The sequence below is a fragment of the Sturnus vulgaris genome, chromosome 11, assembly GCF_052056855.1.
Source record: "Sturnus vulgaris isolate bStuVul1 chromosome 11, bStuVul1.hap1, whole genome shotgun sequence".
Classification (NCBI taxonomy): domain Eukaryota; kingdom Metazoa; phylum Chordata; class Aves; order Passeriformes; family Sturnidae; genus Sturnus; species Sturnus vulgaris.
In genome coordinates this window covers 18,385,618-18,405,946 of record NC_142253.1, presented here as the reverse complement: position 1 = coordinate 18,405,946, position 20,329 = coordinate 18,385,618, and the positions used below count along the sequence as shown (strand labels likewise).

General features: G+C 44.6%; 2 protein-coding genes across 12 annotated transcripts in view; both read left to right on the top strand.

Annotated features, from left to right (window-relative positions):
* TAMM41 (TAM41 mitochondrial translocator assembly and maintenance homolog) overlaps positions 1 to 20,329 on the top strand; it is a 38,550-nt gene that overhangs the window by 9,256 nt on the left and 8,965 nt on the right. For 2 of the 9 annotated variants that reach the window (XR_015806121.1, XR_015806120.1), the window contains exons 6-9: positions 125 to 296; positions 2,373 to 2,435; positions 6,972 to 7,069; positions 9,113 to 9,198. Coding sequence is in view for 3 of the 9 variants with exons in the window: in XM_088171693.1 (XP_088027819.1) it covers positions 125 to 296; positions 2,373 to 2,435; positions 6,972 to 7,048 (312 nt within the window). In the remaining 6 variants the exon portion in view is untranslated. Of the gene's footprint in view, positions 1 to 124; positions 297 to 2,372; positions 2,436 to 6,971; positions 8,199 to 9,112; positions 9,199 to 13,965; positions 14,372 to 15,934; positions 16,539 to 20,329 lie in introns of those variants that run through there. The other 7 variants (XR_015806117.1, XR_015806118.1, XR_015806116.1 and 4 more) reach the window with 7 other exon arrangements.
* Positions 2,371 to 20,329, top strand: part of VGLL4 (vestigial like family member 4) — a 93,832-nt gene continuing 75,873 nt past the window's right edge. The window contains exons 1-2 of one of the 3 annotated variants that reach the window (XM_088171691.1): positions 2,371 to 2,435; positions 6,972 to 7,069. Coding sequence is in view for 1 of the 3 variants with exons in the window: in XM_088171690.1 (XP_088027816.1) it covers positions 9,116 to 9,198 (83 nt within the window). In the remaining 2 variants the exon portion in view is untranslated. Of the gene's footprint in view, positions 2,436 to 6,971; positions 7,070 to 9,112; positions 9,199 to 18,530; positions 18,553 to 20,329 lie in introns of those variants that run through there. The other 2 variants (XM_088171690.1, XM_014869763.2) reach the window with 2 other exon arrangements.

The window sequence follows — 20,329 nt, the reverse complement described above, 5'->3', positions numbered from 1 at the left end:
CATTGTCAAGGACTTTTTCTAGTGAAATGGATCAGCTTCTGTGAGGTATTTATCAGAGGTCAATTTTCTGACTTCTTTAAAAAAAAAAGAAAACCGAATGGTTTTAATGTCTTATTTTTATTACATTCAGATTGATAAAAGTCCAGAAGGTCAATTTACACAACTCATGGCTTTGCCAAAGACTCTGCAACAAAAGATAACTGCTCTGGTAAACCCTCCTGGAAAAAACAGAGATGTGGAAGAAATTTTACTGCAAGTTGCCCATGACCCTGACTGTGGATTTGTGGTGCATCAAGGTAGGTCTGGACCAATGCCTGTTACCTCCTTTAAGACATGATAGATACACAAATCTATTGTATATGTTCTCCTGTTTCAGAAGGGTGGGTTAAAGAAAAGGATGAAAAATTCCAGGAGGTGAATCATGAAATACATTCCTAAAAGCCTGGGTTTGGATTTGATTGCAGACAGGTTATCTGAAATATTATCAGGAGCGTTCCTAGTGGTACAGAAAGATGTGTTTTGGTTTGAGTCCTGAAAGAGACATAAGTTAAGGAATAACAGTGTGGCCTGCTAACTCTGGTGCTTCCATCTTCAGGCAAAACTTCATCAAAATACTGAGCTTTAGATCCTCCCAGTCACAGATTGCAAGGCTGAGGTCATTTTCTGACTTGCTGACATTTCCCTTTGCAGTCCTCATGGTTAGTCCAGACATGTGAGCCTGGCAGAGAACTCCAGCTTGGAGGAAAAAGGCTGAGGTGCTTCTCATCAGCACAACTGCTCTGAGGCAAGATTATGTCATATGAGCAAGTTAAAGCTGATGCTGCAGACACCAATGTTCTGGCACACTGCAGGAAAATGAAAAAGTTTAGTACTTGGAGTCCTTTATGCATTTTAAGAACCTGACACATTTTCTGTTCCAGGTAGCAAATTTTGCAAGCTCTCTGAGCACAGCAAAAATGCCCAAGAAGCCTGGGAGCCACTAGACACTAACCAGGGAGCTGAGGGAGCTCTCAGCCTGATTTTTGGGGGGGAAATAAAACTCCTGGGTGCTGCAGTTCTCCATGGACAGCCTGGGATCAGCAGCACCTGGCCATGGAGGTGCTCAGCTCCTTTTTTGGGCTGGGCTGGAGCAGTAGAGGGATGGAGGCTGGATGTGGGAGCAGGGGCTGCAGTGTTTGAGCTGCACACAGAGCTCTGAGTGCCCCCTGAGCTTGGGCTGCTGTGTTTGCATTTCTGTAGCTCTGGCAGGCACAGCTGTGGCTGCACAGGGAGCAGCAGTGCAGCAGCAAAGGGCACACATCTTCTCAGGCCTGCAGGTTGAACTCTTAGGAGAACAGATCAAGATATTCTTTCACTTCTGTGGCCACAGCATTTTCCTAATTCATCAATCTGGGTAAAGGCCAGGCCAAGCCTTTTGGGAATCCTACAAGACAGAGCTGATTACTCCAGTTGAATTGCATTGTCCCAAGATATTTTGCTACATCAACACAATTTGTTCCTTTCCCCTCCCTATTCCTACCCCTCAAATGATTTTCCAGTGGAATATTGTATTCTTACTTATACATGGATTATGCTAAGCTTTGTTCTTCAGCATGCAAGCAGGATTTAAAAATATTTGAGATTATATTCTGTGGGTCAGTGCAGAATGTGCCAGTTTGGAGGATTAGCTCTGAGACTGCTGCACTTGCACATTTTTTTCAAGTATTTAGTGATGTGAGTACTTTCGTACATATCAGTATGCTTTTATACGTGTTAGAACAAATATAACTTAATAGTTCTGAAAAAAAAATTAATATTTTTTAAACTGTTCTATGAAGAACCCCTGGACAATGAGAACTGAATGTGCCACAGTGCAAAGGGGTAAACAAGCCTTGTCTCCAAAAGCTGTAGTTTAGAAAAGCCAGGGAGGAACTGCACAATGGAGATATCTCTGCTTGATCAGAGAAGTGCCAAATCTCAATTTCATGTTGAAGTAAACAGGGAATATCATTTGTTCTGCTCTAGAATGTTAATTTACCAGCACTTAGATGAAACAACTCTCAATCCTTTGTGATTAATCATCTTAGTAGAGAACTAATGGGAGCACTAAATAAATGGATTAGATCAATTCCTACTGCTTGTCTGTTTTAATACTGATGTGGGTTTTTTTCTGTATGCTACATATAAAATGAATTAAAATACTTTAGAGAATACTTTTAATTAGTGTGAAAAAGCAGAGCAAACACAAGTTTTCTCAGTGTATGTTTTACTTTTTACTACAGGCTAGCTTGATTGTATAACTGGAGCAAAATTTAACTTGTGCATGGTGGAGGGGATAAAATCTCCACACAAGTGCTGAGATGGGTAACATCTGTGTGCTTTTCCCTCTGCAGGCATTTCAGGAATTGTGAGACCCTCCAGTATAGTGCAGAGTGCTAAAACCATCCTGACAGCTGGTAAGAATGTGTGTGATTTCTATCAACATGGGCCTTCTGATTTCACACAGGAGAAATGACAGGGCTCCAAGAATATCTTGCTACAGGAGTTTAAAGAATAAACTTTTTGTGTGTTTCATGAAAAGTCTCTGGGATATAAAAGCAACATTTAAAGCAGAGGCTTTAGTGCAAAATTAGAAAATGCTGAAAGGGACTGGAGTCTGTGTGACTCTTAAATAAACAAACCAAACAACAACATCAGCTTTCATTTCCTCAGTTTCTGGATCTATGAAAAGGAGATTTTGAGGAGCAAAATAATAGGAAGGGAGGAGTGAGAGACAGTGTTATTCCTGCTGAATTCCAGTTATCCTGAGTGCCCCTCTGAGTGGGCAGAGCTGGGTAAGTGCAGGAGTAGAACAGGAACAGTTAAAAGCTGTGGAGATTATTTGCTCTGTCTTTGTTCTCCAGAGCTCCTCGTGTGTGTTCATGCAGTAAATCACTGCCAGCCTCTCCTGGCACTGGCACTTTGGGGGGTCCCAATGTATCTTGGAGTAGCACCTGTAATTTTTATCATGGTTTCTGATTCTTGCACCTGAAATCAGTTATTTGTAAAATGTCTCTATTTCCCTCGGTCTTAACTGCTTTTTGTTTTATATATAGTGGCTTTTTTCCCTTTGAAACAAACTGTAGTTTCCTTCTAATCAGTAATGTAGAGTTGTATTTAAAAGCTATTTTCTACTAGTGGTTTTAGTGGTGAAAACATATTTTTATGACTTGATTTAGGTAGAGCAAGGCAATTTTGGTCCTTTGCCTCCAGCACAAGCCAAATTTGAGCAAGGAGGCTTGGAGGAGTGGATTTTTCTTGCTTTTTTTGCATGGTTTAGTTTTGTTGGTTTTTTGGGTTTTTTAAATATATTTACACTCTTCTGCCAGAATCTGGTCAAAACCCTTAGAGACAGAATTCAGGAGTGAAATTTAACTGCTCAGGGCTATCACCTCAGTAGTTTTGAGGTGTGATGTTTGTGTGATCTGCCCTGGAATTGAGGAGGGATAGGTGTCCATGGCTTTAGAGTTAATTAGCAAAAACCTTTTGCCCTTTTTAATTTTTTGTTACTATTTGTCTCCAAACACTTATGATTGAGTTTACCTTAAATCTGTCAGTATCTTCCAATGAAGATTTTCTCCCAGTCATGGATTCTTAATTTAAAATGCATCACTGGGGCAGCATTCCTGGCTGTGCCAGCTCTTGGGGCTCTCCATGTTCATAGGATACAGAATTTACACAGAGAAAACAGGAATGTAGTTCCTGCATGTAGTCAAGTATTTGCTTGACTCAGGCAAGGAATGTGTTTTACAGGAAAGTGTGGAGCTTTAAATTCAGTCCCTGAGGATGCTGCACTTCTTTCTTTATTCTTTTTCCAAATCTTGTTTAATATTCTGTTCCCCTAAGACCTATTTTCACACTTTCTAGTAGAGACTTTAGGAGAAATATAAGGCTCTGACCTTCTGCAGTGCTTATGTCAGGAATAGTAGCTTAAAATAAAAGAATTTGGAAAGAGAATCATGAAGTCTGTGGCTCCATTAAGCTCTGACTATTTATTGCTGTTCCTAATAACTGTACAAATACTTGGCTTGCAAAAGAAAGTTTTCATTAGCTGGCCATCACTCTTTTTGAAGTGTTTTGAGGGACCCAATCTGTTTTCTTTCACTGATTATTTTATCTTAAGAACACCAGCAAAGGTGAGAAGCCTGCTCACAGCATGGCAGTGCAGTGTCCAGCATTTGGAATTTCAGTGGTAAATCAGCAATAGCTGTGCTGAGCTGCCATGCTGGGTATGAACATTACTGGCAAGGAGCACAAGAAGGAATTTCAACCCATTTGAGAGAGCTTTTCTCATCTTTCTCTGCCAATGTGGTTTTCAAGTGGAGCCCCAGCTCTGTGTTTTTGTTTGTTGTTAAATGCCCTATTTAGTTTTTGAAAATGTGCCTGTGTATTTCTTCGAGGCTGTGGTGAGGTTGCCTCTCTGTTTCCCATTAGAGATGGCACCAGGGTTTGATTTGTTTTCCCACATAGCCAGAGCCTGCCTGGGCTTTGGGAACTCACTCTGCAACTCTTATATTTAGCTCCTCTGAAGGAGATGTTGATACTTCTTTAGCTTCCTTCTTCTTTATATTTTCCTCAAGGAATGCTGCAAGCCTTGAAAAAATTTCTATAAATACAATCTTACAGATTAAACCAACAGTTGAAGCATTTGCCCAAGATACTTTTAAGTTAGCACGAATGTTCTGAACAGCATTTGTTTTCAAAGTTTTTTTTTCTTTTAAGGAGCAGGTTTACATATAAAATATTCTGGTTTTGTGATAACTACTCTATTCGTTGGCTGCCTGAGCAGATAACTGCTGGCTTCACTGTAAATATGCATGTGTCTGTGCATGCCACACTACAAATATATAATTATTTGCTCCACATGACAGCTGTGCAGCAGTCCATGCATGAGAGGGAAATGCAGGGCACTGCAGCCAGGCAAACCTAGCAGGAAGCTCTGGGGGCTGCCAGCCCGATCAGTGTGGATGGTTCAGTGAAAGCAGAGCCGGGCTGTGCTCACACCGAAACGCTGCGGGCTCGGTGCCACGAGCAGCAGGGCTTTGTTCTGTGTCCTACAGTGGAAAAGTCTGAACAGGAGGTGGAACCACCAAGTCACAGACTCAGAGCTGAAGCAGAAAGACATTTTCATGCGGTGCAACTGCTTCAGATGGGGGGAGTGAGCCGTAATTGCAGCCATTAGCTTTTCCTGCAGCTGTGAGTGAGCAGCTGGATGGACAAAGCTGTGCTGGGCCAGCAGCTCGTTCCACACGCTGGCTGGAGCTCGGGGAGGAGGAGGAGGAGGATCAGGAGGAGGAGGAGGAGGATCCCTGCTGCACGGGCAGAGCAGCTGGGCAGGCTGAGAGCAGCGCTTCCCCTGCAGCAGCTGTGCTGCACTTCCAGCAGCACCTGGAATTCATTGGAATGGCAGAGCAGCAACTCCTCCATCAGAGGGGCTGCATCCCGCAGCTTGGGCACTTGCAGAGCCACAATTTGACACAATTCTGATTTCTTCTTTCATTTGTGCTGTGCCAAAGCTCAGCCTGCCTTTGTGCTGCTGCAGGAATTGGTGCTCTGTGTGCAGGCTTGTCAGGCACTTCAGGATTTACGTGGTTATTTATTTGTTATTTGAGATGCTGCAAAGAAAAGGCTGCCGTGACTCCATTAGCGTGCTCGCTTTTGCAAAAACCTGGTAAATATGGAAAAGTTGGAGCGTACACATGGGAGGCACATGGGTTTGTCAGTTCAAAATACATATACGGATGTTTTCCTACAAAAGGTGAAGTTGAGTTTATTTCAATGGCAGCTGGAAACATGAGAAGTGCAGAACTGATTCTCTGCAGTCTATTTGTTAGCAGAGGTTTCTTACTCTGCCACATTCCTTCAGAAATAAGAGTGTGCACTTTTCCTACTCATTTGACTTCTTGCTACTCGACTCTGAGTGCATCTATCACTTAAAATATTCTCTTTAATAGTTTTATTTTTTTTTTTACTTTCTTCATTTTTCGAGGTCTTTCCAAATCAAATATTATTATTCCAGTCCCACTCTCCCCCCCCCCCAAAAAAAAAAAATCCAGTACAGCACATGGCTAAACTTGGGTTGAGGTTCCTTGTTTGTTGCAAATCTTTTCTTGTGTTCTGGGCTGTGATATTATGTGACTTTTGGCTGAATTCCTTGTGTATTTTTAGTCACTCTTGTCAGGTGTTCAATTAAATAAACATAGGAAAGATTATAGTAAATATAATCTACTACACCTTTAATCTGTGCACCAGTCAAAATTAGAGCTTTTTGTGCAGCACTGAAAAGTTGTCTTTTCAGTTGTAAATTTGTAAGGGTGTGATTAGACTGTGCTGTGATTTGAGCACTCACTCTGTGTGTTAGGTTGGAGTTGATTTGTTTGGTTTGGGGTGATCTTTTAAACAAAAAAGGAAAAGCAAGTAGCTGCAGTGGCTGGGATCTCAGAAACCCCCTGAAATGCCAAGACTGACAGTGTTTTGTTTTTAAATTCACAAATATTCCATGACTAAGCCCAGCAAAAGCCCGTGGGGGTTTTTACTCTAGGTCTGTAAGAGAAGGCTCATCTCAGGTAGAACTTCAGAAATTGTTTAACTCCAAGGATACATTTACAAATTTTTTGGGAGTCATCCTCAGTCCCATCACGTGTAAAACTCAGAAATGCTTGGAGGCAACGACTGCTGCTGGGTCTCTGAGGACTGAGAGTCTGCCTTTGTAGCCATGGTGTGGTATTTACCACAGTTCTGCTCTAGTTGCTGTGCTTTGATAGCATTAGAAGTATTTTTGGTGGCATTATTTTCTGTGTTCTGACAGTGACAGGAAGGTTATTTGCATGTCTGCCTGCTGGATTAGGCTGTCATTCCCCCAGGGAAATCCTTCATTTGATGCACTAAGCACCTTCTGGCTGAGTCAGCCTTGCTAAATGTTGATATTTTTTCTCTTCTTTCTTCTTTTTTAGGGGCAAAGAAATCTGTAACTTACAGCTTGAGGAAATTATATAAGATGACAAAGGGAGGGTTAAAGAAGACATCCTGAGTCTTTACATACTGTGTATGGGTAAATAAATGGTACTTTTTCTCTAAATGTTTTACAGATGTGACTTTGCATACTTGGGAAGATTACAGTGCATTTAAGAAGTCTGTTCTGATGATTTACATGCCCAATTTTCCTAATGAAATAGAAACTTTTAAAATGGGGGGTTTGTTGGCAGTAGGGCAAAGGAATTATACTCTGTAAATACTGAAGTGAATTTTTCTGTATATTTTGAAGAACTCACAGTATAAAAGATTAATTGTACAGATGGACTAAAACCCAAACTCACTCATTTTCTATGTGTTGGTAGCTTTACTTCCCAAAATCCCCTCGGAGTATTTTTCAAAATAATCAGTATCCCAGATGTAGTTCTTTCAGGGATTTACAGAGCTGGAGAATCCACTGAGTTTTCAGTAGATATGAAACTGTCCCCTGACATTCCTGCCCTGCCAACTTCATCCTTGGAATTCCTCTGAGGATGCTCCCTGTGACATCTTGAATCCCAAAAACTGCCACACTGATTTTCAGTGAGCAGCTTGGCAGGTGTCCCATCCTTTAATAAGGATATTTAATAATGTTAATAAATAAGGATATTTAATAACAATGAAATCGTGTTCCTGTCATGAGGCTGAGATGAAAAGTGTCCAGTTCATGGACGTTGTCACAAGGGCCAGAGTTGGAAGGAAAATCAGAATTCCATGGATCTGTTTGGGCAAACATGCAATATTTGTTTTTGGCAGAAGATTCCATCAAAACACTTGAAAATTGGGAATATTATGAACAAAAGCACAGATTGTTTGATTTCTTTGATTATCTTTTTTTTTTCCTTTAAAATACTGCCCAGAAAGATGGATCTTGAACTCTCTTTGAATTAGCTAAATTAAAGAGAACTGGAGTTTTACATGCCTTGTTACATTAATCATGCCATGAAAGAATGGGTATTGCTGGCAGTATCTGTGTCTGGTGTAATAAATTGGGAAGATCTTTTGGAAATAAAATATTCTTCACACTGACTCAGGTGGGTTTGCTAATTTGGGAAGTTTTCTTTAATAGAAATAAATTCAGCCAAGGTTTCATTTTCCTTGTGAGAATGTCAATGATAAAAATAATAATGGTTAAAAAAAAGGAAATAAAATATATCTTTCCTGATCAACATATTTGGTTTTTTTTTCCTTGTGTATTATGTGATCATCAGGGCCATCTCTCAAGCTACATTTGATTTAGTGATCTCACTTTAAAAAATAATTCCTGCACTGAAGTTGTCTGCTAATTGTTTCCAGGGAGAAGTTCAGGGCATAAATTTAAGAAAGCCAATAGAAAATACATTGTTGTATGTAAGAGAGGCTCATACAGGCTTGCTTTAATCACAGGGAAACTTTTAAATATTGCTTATTTTAACATATTAGAGTTTGAAATTTTAATCCAGACTCAGGAAATAATTACTGTGAAATAGGAAATAAATCACTGGGAAACTTTCTAAGGTCAGAGGCAGGTTCTTAACACTTTGCATTCTCCATTGGTGATAGAATGTGTGAAACAAATCCCCTCAAATGTCCCTTTGCTGATGGTACAACCTTTTTATGGGGGCAGAGAATGTTTGTATGGCCCTGGCATTCTCTGGCCCTATTAGTAAGAGGCCAAAGTCCCCAGTTTGAAAAGTTCTTATTACAAAAAGTGGAACTTGGGGATTTAAGCCACTTCCAGGTAAATCTGGAATTTTTTAATGATGGAATGCAGTTGCTAGCACTTCAAAGCAGCTTTCTTTTAAAAGCCCTTAGCAAAAGAGTTGAAGAGAATGTTCTGAATATTAAAAACACACTTAAAAGTGGGGTTTGGTGTTTCTGGAGGTGCTGGCTACCTGAGGTGGTGCTTCAGAACATCAGAGGGCAGTGCCAGATCAGGCTGGTGTGATCTGAGCTGGCCTCACTCCCACAGTGAAGCCCCAGTCTCCATCCTGCACCTTGCTGGCTGAGCATTTATCCAGAAATAATGTTCTTGTGGGGAGAAAGGAAAAAAGCAAAGTACTGCTTGCTCTTTAGCAGCTAATTCAGTATTTTTATTGTGCAGCAGATGCTGTGTGGAGTCAGGCCCTGCCCAGCTCTGAGCTGTTTGTCACTGTCACTCTGCCAGAGGATCCCTCTGTCCCTGCACAGGTGGGACTTTACTGCACTTCCTGCAACCTGAGCTGTTTGTCTTGTGCTGCTGGATACCCACTGCAGGGCTGGATGAGCTCTGTGTACAGCAATATGAGAGGTCATTTCTTGCTCTTTGGAGTGAGTTCTGCACATCCCAGCTCGACTGTTCCCAGTTCCCTCCATCTGTTGGTGCACTGCCAGTATCCCAGTCTGTGCACTAAATCTCTGGGAGATGTAAAAAAGTCCTTCCTCCTCATCCATATAGGCTGAAAACTGGATTCTGCTCTGTAAATCATTCATCTTGTGCTTTTTAAAGAGTGGCCTACCTTTCCCCTTGGGGCCACTGGTCTTGAACGTATTTATTTTTCTGGCAGAGAGCCACGAATGAATCATAGCCCTGAGCAGCTCACTCTGAACTCCTCGCCATTGTTAAGAGAATACTTGGGGCAGTTGTTACAGGGCTTTGCTATGTAAAACTTTTAAGAGAAGAGAGATTGATTTCAGCCTTGTTAGCTGCTTTTGAAGTTCCCCACCAGTTGTGTGGAAATGATTTCTTCTGCTCATACAACTGTAATCCACTAAAATAACCGGGGATTGTTGCACGGGAAGTCGGGACATGGGAATATGTTACTGCCTCTTTGTCCTATTGAGGTGTGGTTGTTCTTTCACCTAAAAAAAGTCACTTCAGCCTTTCATTGCATTTGTGACTTTCCTGTTTGTACCTTCCTGCTCCATTTCCATACTTTATTGTTTCTTGTCTTGACTTAATTCTCAAGTCTTTCATTCTGTTCTTCAAACATCCCTCTTTTCTGGCTTAGCTGTTCCACCATGGATATTGTTTCATGCTCCCTCCCCCTTTTTCCTGTGTAACAGAGCTTTCATTAAAGGCAACCAGGCAGATGATTTATTTCTGATGTCTTAAAAGGCTTCTTTGTAATGAAGAGCCTGGACCCAATCAAACTCCTGAGGGTTTGTGTAGGTGAGTCAGCAGCATGGGCCTCACTGCCTCTGACATGCACAGTGCCAGGGGAGTGTGGAGCAGCTCCTGCTCCAGAGGGAATGATCTGGATGACACAGAAAGAAGGGGAAATCAAAAAATCAAAAATTTGCCTGCATACATAATCGTTTGGCTGCTCCTAAACTCAGCTTGGGGAGGGCACAGAGCTGAACCACACAGGCTGCTGACTTCCATCAGCAGATGCATGACGTGTTCTTCATGGCTTGTACATTTCCCCTTTGTCCAAGTGTTGGAGCAGGGAGTTTCTCCAGGTGCCTGACTGTGGGACCCTCCAAATCCCAGCTGTGTCTGTAAGTGCAGAGCCTGTGTTTCTCACCTGGGCTTCCCTGAGGCTTCTCTTTAGGTTTTGTTGACCTTCCCTGTCAGCAGATTGGAGTCAGTGCTGCAGCCTGAGCACAGGGAAGGTGCCCGTGGGCAGCAGACAGCTGAGCTGGGATCCTGGGATCCCTTTCTGGCAGAAATACTTCACAGCATCCCAGAGCTTCCTTTGCAACAAACATCTGTGCCAAAACCGGGGAGATCAAGCTGGAGACAGAGGCCAGGATTCCTGGGTGGCTGAGGCAGCTGAACCTTGTTCTTCACACTGAGGTGATAAAGCAAGAGCCTGTTCTGACCTGGGAAAGTTTGGAATAAACACAGCCCTTGGTGAGTGTCCAGTGCAGGGAGATCCAAGCAGGGCTGTGACTCATGCCTTTTCCCAGCAATTAATGTAAAAATAGAATTGAAGTTGAAATATGCTTTGAAGGTCAGAATATCAGTGTGTGTCTGATGGTTTTTCCTGGGTAAGGTGTTGAGAGAGGACAAAGTATTCTTCACTTTCAAAGTCACTCTGCTGGCCGTATAGTCTGTATAAAAAATGAATTTTCTTTGTATTCCCTGCTGCAGAAAACGAGCCATTACCTCTACATGGCTGTTTTCTGGCCTGCTTTTTGTTTGAGTCGACAGTTGCTCTGTCACATTTGATACTATGGTTTCACAAAGTTTTCAGTGACCTTATTTACCTGTTTTTTAGATAAAAATCTCCACCACAGTTGCTAACTGATCCTGAGCTTAATGACTGCCTTAGGGAGAGGCAGTAATCACTTTACTCCTGCATGTTTTAACCTCTTACTCAGCCTGCTTCAATCAGAAATGTTTAGAAATTGATGAAGTTTTACTACATGAGCAGGAAGCTTCAGCCTATACATTCTGAAATTATTCATGCAAACTCAAATATTTTATTTACATCTTTAGTCTTAGAACTTCCATGTGATTTTTGCCTTCGTAATCCAGCACTCTGCCAAATCCTTTCCAGTAGTGGTGGGGACTGTTTGGGTGGTTACACAATTTTTTTCTGAGAAATGGAAGGTCTTGCAGCTGCAAAGACAGACTGAAAATCTGTGCAAGTGTAGTGGGTATAGAGGATTCTTCCTCATTTTCAATTTGACTACATTTGATCTTGAGGAGTTTGCAGCCACATGGAGCTGTCTTTAAAGGAAAACAAAGCAAAAACTGACCAAAAACAAACACTCTGTGTTTTGGTTCCTTCACTTCCCTTTGTTGTACTGAAACCTTCTTTAAAAGCCTTGAACCTGATATTTAAGATACCTCCCCATCTCAATTAAATAAGCCAAGTAAATAGTAAAACATCTCATTATTGAATTAATTTGTATTACTTCTCTACATGGGATCTCTTTAGCTCCATGGTGCACTTGGTAAATTTGAAAGCTTGTGTTCCCACACAGTGATTATTTGCTTAATCTCTGCTTCCTGCCAAAGCTTCTCCAAACCTCCTATTTTAAAATTCATGGTGAAGCATGAGGGGGAAGCATTCAGTGGGGTTTTTTTGGTTTTGTTTGTGGTTTTGGTTTTTTCTTTCTCAAGTTGTCTTGCTCTCAGCAGTGGTGAAGTGTCTGGCTCACTGTCTGTACAAGAGTGAGAGCCAAGAAGTTTTTCCCTTCCTAGGATGCTTCAGGAAGGGCTGACACAGAGCAGCTCCCAATGTCTGCCTCACGATGTTGTCACAGTGCTTTGGCTTTACAGCCTGGGGCAAAGCTTTTTAAAACCAAATTATTTGCACAAGAAATTCTAGACAATTTTTTTTTTCTCTGTTTCTTTCCCCTCGTTGCCTCCCAAATCTGGGGTTGGGTGAGACTGTGCTCATTCTGCACACCCCTGTTAACTCTGTCCCGGCAGCTCTGTGTTAGATTCCTGCTGAGGAGGAGACTGAGCCAGCAGCACTTGGGCAGTTTGGAGGTGAGTTCCCTGCAGACAGCAGTAGGTGATGAAATCCATCACTGCACCTTCAATTCTTACAGCTATTTTAAGTGGATTATATTTAAGGGTAGTACTCACACAGCTGCTTTTAAAGTGAAGGTCTAGTTTATTTTGCTTTATGGTTTTTGTTGTTTAAAGGATGTCTCCTCTGTTGTTTTCTAGTTTATCTGTGACTAATTTTAGCAGGATTCTGTCTCCAGTATAGAATTGAAAATGAATGTGTTGCTTGTATTAGAGAATCATAGGATAACTGAGGTTGGAAAAGCCCTCCTAGTCCATCCAGGCCAAGCTGTGCCCAGTCCCCACCTTGGCCCCAGCCCAGAGCTCTGAGTGCCATGGGCACTCCAAACCTCGCTGGGCAGCCCCTGCCAAGGCTTGACCTCCCTTTCCATGGAGAGATTCCTGCTGTGTCCATCCTGAGCCTGTCCTGAGCCCTTTTCCATGGGGAGATTCCTGCTGTGTCCATCCTGAGCCTGTCCTGAACTCTTTTCCATGGAGACATTCCTGCTGTGTCCATCCTGAGCCTGTCCTGAACTCTTTTCCATGGGGAGATTCCTGCTGTGTCCATCCTGAGCCTGTCCTGAACTCTTTTCCATGGAGACATTCCTGCTGTGTCCATCCTGAGCCTGCCCTGGCACACCCTGAGCCCTTTTTCTCTTGTCCTGTCCCTCTTCTCTGGGAGCAGAACCCAACCCCCTCCTCGTGAGCTATTTGGGGAAAAAGCCCAGGAAAGGGCACACCTGGAAAGCTGAGGAGAGAGTCCACTTGTCCTGAGGAGATAAGTGACCTTAGTCCAGAAAGCCCCAGTCAGGAAGGATGCCAATTAGCATCAGTAATTAGCACAATGAGGCTGTAAGGACTCCAGAGCTGGCCCACAGGGACAGTGTGGAAGTCGGGGTGGATGTTTGCATGCAGCCAATGAGGCTGAGCTTGGTTCTTTCAGAGTGGCTCCATGGGAATCCTGGAGCTGATAGATGGATATTCCAAAGGGCTTTAACATCATTGGTGCCCAGTCACCTGCTGCTAGTGGCTTTGGTTTAGAAGAAACCCTGAGGAACCTTTTCTTACAGCCTGCAAGTGTATGTAAATTGTGTAGCTTACCATGAATTAATGTGGAAACTCTGAAAATAATTTTGTATCTCATCTTTAGCTGCAACCTGTTCATGATTTTAATGATCCCACTTAGACTGAAGTTCATCTGGTCCTGTGTGAAAGACAGGATACAAATCAAATAGGGAGTTAAATCTATTATGTGGATGTTCACTGCATAAGTAAAAGGTGCATTAGAAAGAGGTTACTGGGAATATTTACCTTCAGCCGTGGATCACTGACTGTACTGACCTTTCCTTTACACTAAATTTGCCATTTGGAGTTCTGCTGTGAACCATTTGTGGTCTTTTTATCAGCATTTAATGAAACTTTAACAAATTCAAACCAGTGGCTTGTGGCCAGGGGTTGCTTTTACTTTATTAATCTGACACTCCTTTTTTTTATATTTATTTTTTTTTCAGCTGTCTTGTCAGTCTTCATCTTATGGGAACCTCCATGGGGTGAAATCTTTTCTAGAACAAAGCAAGCAAAAAGTACCTGTGGTTAAATGTCCTGAAAGAGCAGAGTTAGTGGTGTTCATGGTTCTGTCTGAGTCTGAAAGTATCTCATTGTTTGCTTGGAGATGATGCTGCTGTTCTGACCCTGCTCCAACTGAAATTATTCTGTCTCTTTTCATCTTCCCTTGGATGATGGAGCAGACAATTATGAAGAGGGCAAGCTTTGTCTTGAAGCAGGTAATAAATAACCATCTCCATCAACTTACAGTTTGGATCAACTTGTCTGGCTGGAATTACTGCAATTTAACACATTGTGGTGTAATGAATAATAAACTATCTTCAGAAAAAATTAAATCTTATGTATAGTGAATGCTGGGTGTGTTTTTGTAGAAGGCAGCTTTGGGCTGCAGTGCAGCTGAATGTGGATTTTTGCAAGGAAAGGTTTTAGATTCAGAGTTTAGAGTTTAGTGTTAACATTGCTGAAAAGGTGTTTGCTTCTGAGGCCATGTAATTTGTGTGTGATAAAACGTGCTTTGAGATTGATTTTAAAGGCTGCTGTCACTTGGTGTAAATGGAAGCTGTTTCATTAAAGAAGGTGTGGATAGATGGAAACATGCTCTGTAATTGGACTGACAGGGATGGCAAGGCACTGCCATGCCTCATTAAACCTGTGACAAATAATGCACCTTTGTGATAGCTTGGAGAAAATGTTTGCTTTTGGCACCAACTGCACCATCTTTGTGCAGAGTTTGGTACACACTGAGTTCTCTGCAGACTCCAGGGAACTTGAGGCATTCCTGGCTGGTGGAAAAGAAGCATCTGTATTGTTGCTGTTTGAAAACCAAAAAGGATGGCAGCAAGAAATTGGAAGAACTTCCATAAATTCCTTGGTTTTTTAACATGCAGTGATGCCAGCTGGAAAATTCCTTCCTTAGATGGGCACCTAAGGAAAACAGAGCTTTTTGCAGCTCTACACTTGCACTATTGATTGAAGCCACACAACTCTTGGCCCCTGCTGCTGCTCTTAGAAATCACTGAAATCACTCACAAATCGTTCAGCAGGCCAGGCCTGGGTCCCTTTGGGTCCCTTGGTGGGCAACACTGCAGCCTGTCCCAAAAGTGAGGTGTGCCACTGCTGGGGCCATGTGGAGGGAGGAACTTGCCCAGGGCATTTTTAACCAACTCCTATTATAATGGAAATGCTTTATTTTCTTGGTTGGTCATGGAACAGATGCCAGACAATTTCAGTAATAATTTCAGGATTAATGGTTGAGTAAAGTCTGTAGGACTTGGCCATGGGATTTCCTTTCAGACTGCAATGTGCTAGAATATGGGGTTTTGCCATCTGGTTTCAGGACTTCTCATGCCTCTATACTGAAAAAAAACTCAAAAAAATCTTAAAACATGGTCCTGAGGCAGCTGAGAGCCACAGCCAGCCACAGTCCCAGCTCCCTCACACAGGGTAAAGCCTTCTGTTGCTTTGGCCATTCCTTGTGAAGAATGTGATTAATTTTTGGTGATTAATGTACATTTGGAACAGGAGTGGCATCCCAGGATTTGCATCATATCTGGGTGCTGAAGCACGACTTTTATTTTAGTTCAGCTACAGACCTTCAGGTATCTTGGTGAGTTTTGGGGATTCAGCAAAATGAATTTTTTCTGCTATCTGAGTCAGCAAAGAGCCTTTGATAGCATTGGGTTAGAATGTTCCTGCTAAATGAAAACCAAATTTTAACACCTGAGCAAAACAAAATACAGCTCATCACCCAAGATTGGGTTTGCTTTCCTAATCAGTGAATTTGCCTGGTGAGCAGCATGTGTTGAGTTCAGCAGCTACAACAGGGTTTTCTTGTGCTGAGTTAGGATCTGTTTTCCAAGATTCCAAGATTCCCGTTTGACAACTTGCACTTCATTTTTTTTTTGGTTTCTACAGATGTTGACACCTCACTGCAATGGAAATCTGTCTATCACTGTTCCCAGCCAGCTGATGCTCCTCAGGCTCCTTAGATGTTTAATAAATATCCTGATCTAAAACTTCTGCTGGGAGCTGTAATAGCAGCTCCAAAGGATCAAAAGCTGTTTTGACCTCTCCTTTCTCAAGCTCCTCCTCATCCCAGGAGCTCTGTCTGGTTAAACAAAGAAACCCTTCCCACCTCTTCCCTCCAGCAGTTAGAAACAGGAGAGGCAGACTTTTTCCTCAGAGATACATATTAAAAAGTCTTGTAATTAGTCTGCAGCAGTTGATTCTTGTGATAAGTACCAATGTCTAGTTCAGATATTTTCTCAGTGCCTGTGGTTTTGTTTTCCATATTCAATGGTATTTTTCTTGTCCAGTATCTTGTTTTCTCAAACAAGTTCTACATTACTGTTTTGACTACTTTTTCCCCAAATATTAGATCATCAGACTCCTCTTCTTGCTTGCTGGTAATGAAAATAATCTCCAGTAGTCTATTAATACAATATCGATGTTTAAATTATATTGTTATAGATATCACAGATGAAGGTTTTGCAAAATGTATAAAATTATGTTCATGGTTGTTCTGACTCTATATGCATTTCATTTTTTTAATCAACTGAAGTGTTCCTATTAGATGTCCTGAGTGTGTGGAGCCTAAATCTGGATTTAATTTAGGTTTGGAATGTGCTTTTGGCTAGCTTTTGGTGGCCCGGAGATCTCATGACCTGTCCTTGCAAGGATATGAAAATACTTCAGCGTCAGCATGATTTTGATGGACTTTTAAAAGGGAACTGGACAGCCCAGAGCCTTCACAAGCTCTGGATGTCTCAGGGAATCCGAGTCCAGGGTGTGTGGGTTCATCCCCGGCCGCTCCCTGCCCGCACCTCCCACAGCCCTGGCTGGGCTCCTGCTTTGGCTGCACCTCTGGCTGTGTGTGGGAGCCGTGCTCCTTCCACCGTTCCGTGCAGAAATCCCACTTCCAACATCTCAAATAAACCCTGCTGTGCCTCCGTGCTTCTCTTCCTCGAGCAAGCACAGTTGTGGTGCCTTTTCTGTGCTTGTGCCTTGATTGTCACAGCGAGGGAGCAGGAGCTGGACACGGGAAATGCCCCGAGCGGAATTCCACAGAGACACTCTATTTCTGCTGCCCTGTGCTCTTTTTGGGTTCCACCACAATCTGCAACCCTAAGGCTCAGGTTGAGTTATTGTCCTTTTCTTTCCCTTTGCAATGCACTCCAAGACCCGCCTGAGGCCGCCTCAGATCCTTTTAGGATAAAATGCACCGTTCTGGGACCTGTTTGGTGACCACTGATGTTCAGTGTGGTCCGCAGATCAGTGCAGCACTTTCCCATGTCCTCTCCTGCTCCGGGATTCATTTCTGCAAGCCTGGGAGCAGCATTTCCAGGTTCTTCAGAGTGCCTTGGAGAAACCTTGGCTTGGCTTCGGGGAAGTGGCTCCTCTAGATGCACAAGCTGCCCGACAGCTTGATTTGATAACACTGCTAAAACCAGGCAAAATTTTAGCAAGACTTGCTCCTGAATGGCTGGAAATGGCACCCTTGGCATGGGGGCTGCGGTGGGAACGGCCGAGGCTGTGCTGGGATGCTGGGAACAGGTGCCATCCTTGGTGTCCAGGTCGGGATGCTCTAGACATGCGCTGGAAATCGGAATTTCCAGATTTTGTGCAGCGGTGCCGAGGAGCTCCAGCGCTGCAGACGGAAGGGAGAGGAGCAGTTTGGTGACCACGAGGGCTCAGCTTTACTCTCACTCAAATCCGGCTGCAGGCAGCTCCTCCCAGGCTGAGTGAGTCACTTCGGGAGAAGGGATTCTGTAAAACCCCTCTGCAGTGCGAGCAGTAAACAGGAAAGTGCCGGAGCTGCTCGCACCAGTTCTCATCAGATCGTGCGGAGGACGGGGATGCGACCCCATCCTCCAGCCGGGCCGAGGGAGTGACAGCCGGCTCCGAAACTCGTCACTTGTGCGTGTTTCGGTGTGGCTTGGGATACCGAGCGTCTTTGTCAGATGCTGTGACAGCGTGCTTTAATTCGAAACGCACATTTCTGCTTTTAAAAAGTGCTTTGTTCTTGAAATACACTATTTTTTTGTTCTTTTCTTGTAGGTTTAGTTCAGAGTAGCTTTTCCCGCGGGGGGAGGAAAATGTTTAGGGTTGGAGCAGGGCGGCAGAGAAGCAGCGTCGTCCCCGCCGCGCTCTCCCGTCCCCCGGTGGCGCTCCCGGGGCTCGAACCCGGGACCCTCCGGCCCCGAGTCCCTCCTCCCCCGGGGGCGGGGCCGGGCCCGCGCGCTCCCTACCTGCGAGGATGTGACGTCAGCGCCTCATTACCCTAATTGCGCTGACGTCACGGGCGGCTGGCCAATGGGGGCGGGCGGCGCTCCCCACCTGCTCGCCGCAGAATTCCATCATTCCTGGGATTCCTCGGCGGGCCCGCGCAGCCAGCGGGGCCAGCGGGGCCGGGCGAGCCGCGCCTGCTCCGGGCCCGCACCGCCGCCGCTGCCTCCGCCCGGCCCGGCCCGGCCCGGCCCGCGGGGCGCCGCGGCCGCGCTGCCGCCACCGGCACGGCCCGGTCCGGAGCGCCGGTGAGTGCGGGGACAGCGGGGACAGCGCGCACAGGTGGCCGCGGGGGCGGAGGGAGCGGCGCTGGCGGGCGGGACGGGGCTGGAACGGGGCTGGAACGGGGCTGCCCCGGCCCGTCCTCCCCGCGCTGTGGGGCTTTCCCCGCGGGAACTGTGCCGGGACGGGCGCTGCCGGCGGCCGGGGAACCTCCCGAGCCCTCCCGGCGGCGTCGGGATCCAGGCGGGGAGGGACCCGCTCCCCCTTGGCCCGGGAGAGGGACCCGCTCCACTTTGGGCCGGGGGAGAGATTCGTTCCCCGGTGTCCGGAGAGGGACCAGCTCTCCTTTGGCCCGGGGAAGTTTCCGCTGCCCCCTTTGGCCCGGGGAAGGTTCCGCTCCGCCGGGGTCCCAGGCTGCAGGACCCGCAGGAATTGCCCCGGCAGGAGCGTGCCCGGGGGTATCCACAGCACCGGGACGCTCCCGCTGTCTGGAACTCGCAGCTTGGCTCCCGCCCACCGTGTTCTTCCTGCAGGGAAAATCCCCTGCACCGTATCGGTAGCAGAGGTGAAACCTTCTAGAACGCGTCCCAAGGGCGCTGTGAGGGCTTTTGGCGCTGCATCTTTTGTATCCCATTGGCAGAGGTTTTTTATTTGGCCTTTAGCAGCCTGCTGGCTCGCTGGCTGCGCGTTGCCCAGATGTGATCAGCAGTAATGAATTCCCTGAGTTCGGCTGTCAGCCCTTTTTGAGAGTGCATCAATGAGAATTGAACACTCCACAGAACCAGCTCGCTTCCTTTCTGCTGTGTTGGTGCTTCAGGATTATCAGGAACAAGAAATAATGGCCATTTTTTTCATTACACCAAAGAGGCTGATCAAGAGTTCCAGGTTTTCTCCTGCAGGGTAGTTTCTGTGATTAGTTTTTCTCTGACTTTAGAACAGAGAATTGTTTAAATAGAAACAAACTGCAGTTTGGGAAACCTGAGTGAAACTCTGCAGGCAGTGATACTGAGAGCCCTTAGATCTAAAACTCTATAAAATTGGGCAGCAATATCCCTCTCCTGCCTCAATAATAAACTTTTTAAAGGCTCTTCTCCAGACTTGAAGTCCCTTTATTTGTATTTTCCTATCTGTGAACTGGTGAGATTTCTAATGTGGAATGTGTTTTGCTTAAATTTTCTCCATCTCTTCTTATTGGTACAGAAGTTATAATCTGGTTATTGGGGATCAGGCTACGAGGCTTTTTGGGTTTAGTTGCAAGAACTACTTTGATTCTTCACAAGAAATGGATTTGCCCCTAACTCCGGGTGGAATTTGGGCCTGCCTGTTGTACATTTGCGTTTTCCTGCTGACAGGACTGTGCTGCAGCAGTTGCAGCAGAATGCCCAGCACGCTCTGGGGAGCAGGGCTGGGTGTTTTGGGGCACGATGCTGTTCCCTCTCTGCTCAGGAGCCCCTCTGTGGGGTGGGGTCAGCTTTTACACCCACCCTAGAGCAGAACTGGGCCAGAGCTGAAGTGAAGAACACTCAGGAGTGCTGCTGAGGCCTGACAGTCTGCTATAAAATAAACCTGCTAACTAAAACAGGATAAAAAATATTGATACAGCCTTTTGGGGCAGCTTAATTAGGAGCATTCACATCACAAACCATCAGTCTTTTATTGACAAACGAGCAGCTTTGATAACCTTCTCAGCATCTCCACATCTGCAATGTGAATTCGTTTGTTTCCAGGCACACCTAGAAGTTTTCTCTTGGAAAAGGGAGCTTTGGCTGAGTTCTCTTTGCTGTGGTTAAATGTTTCATAATG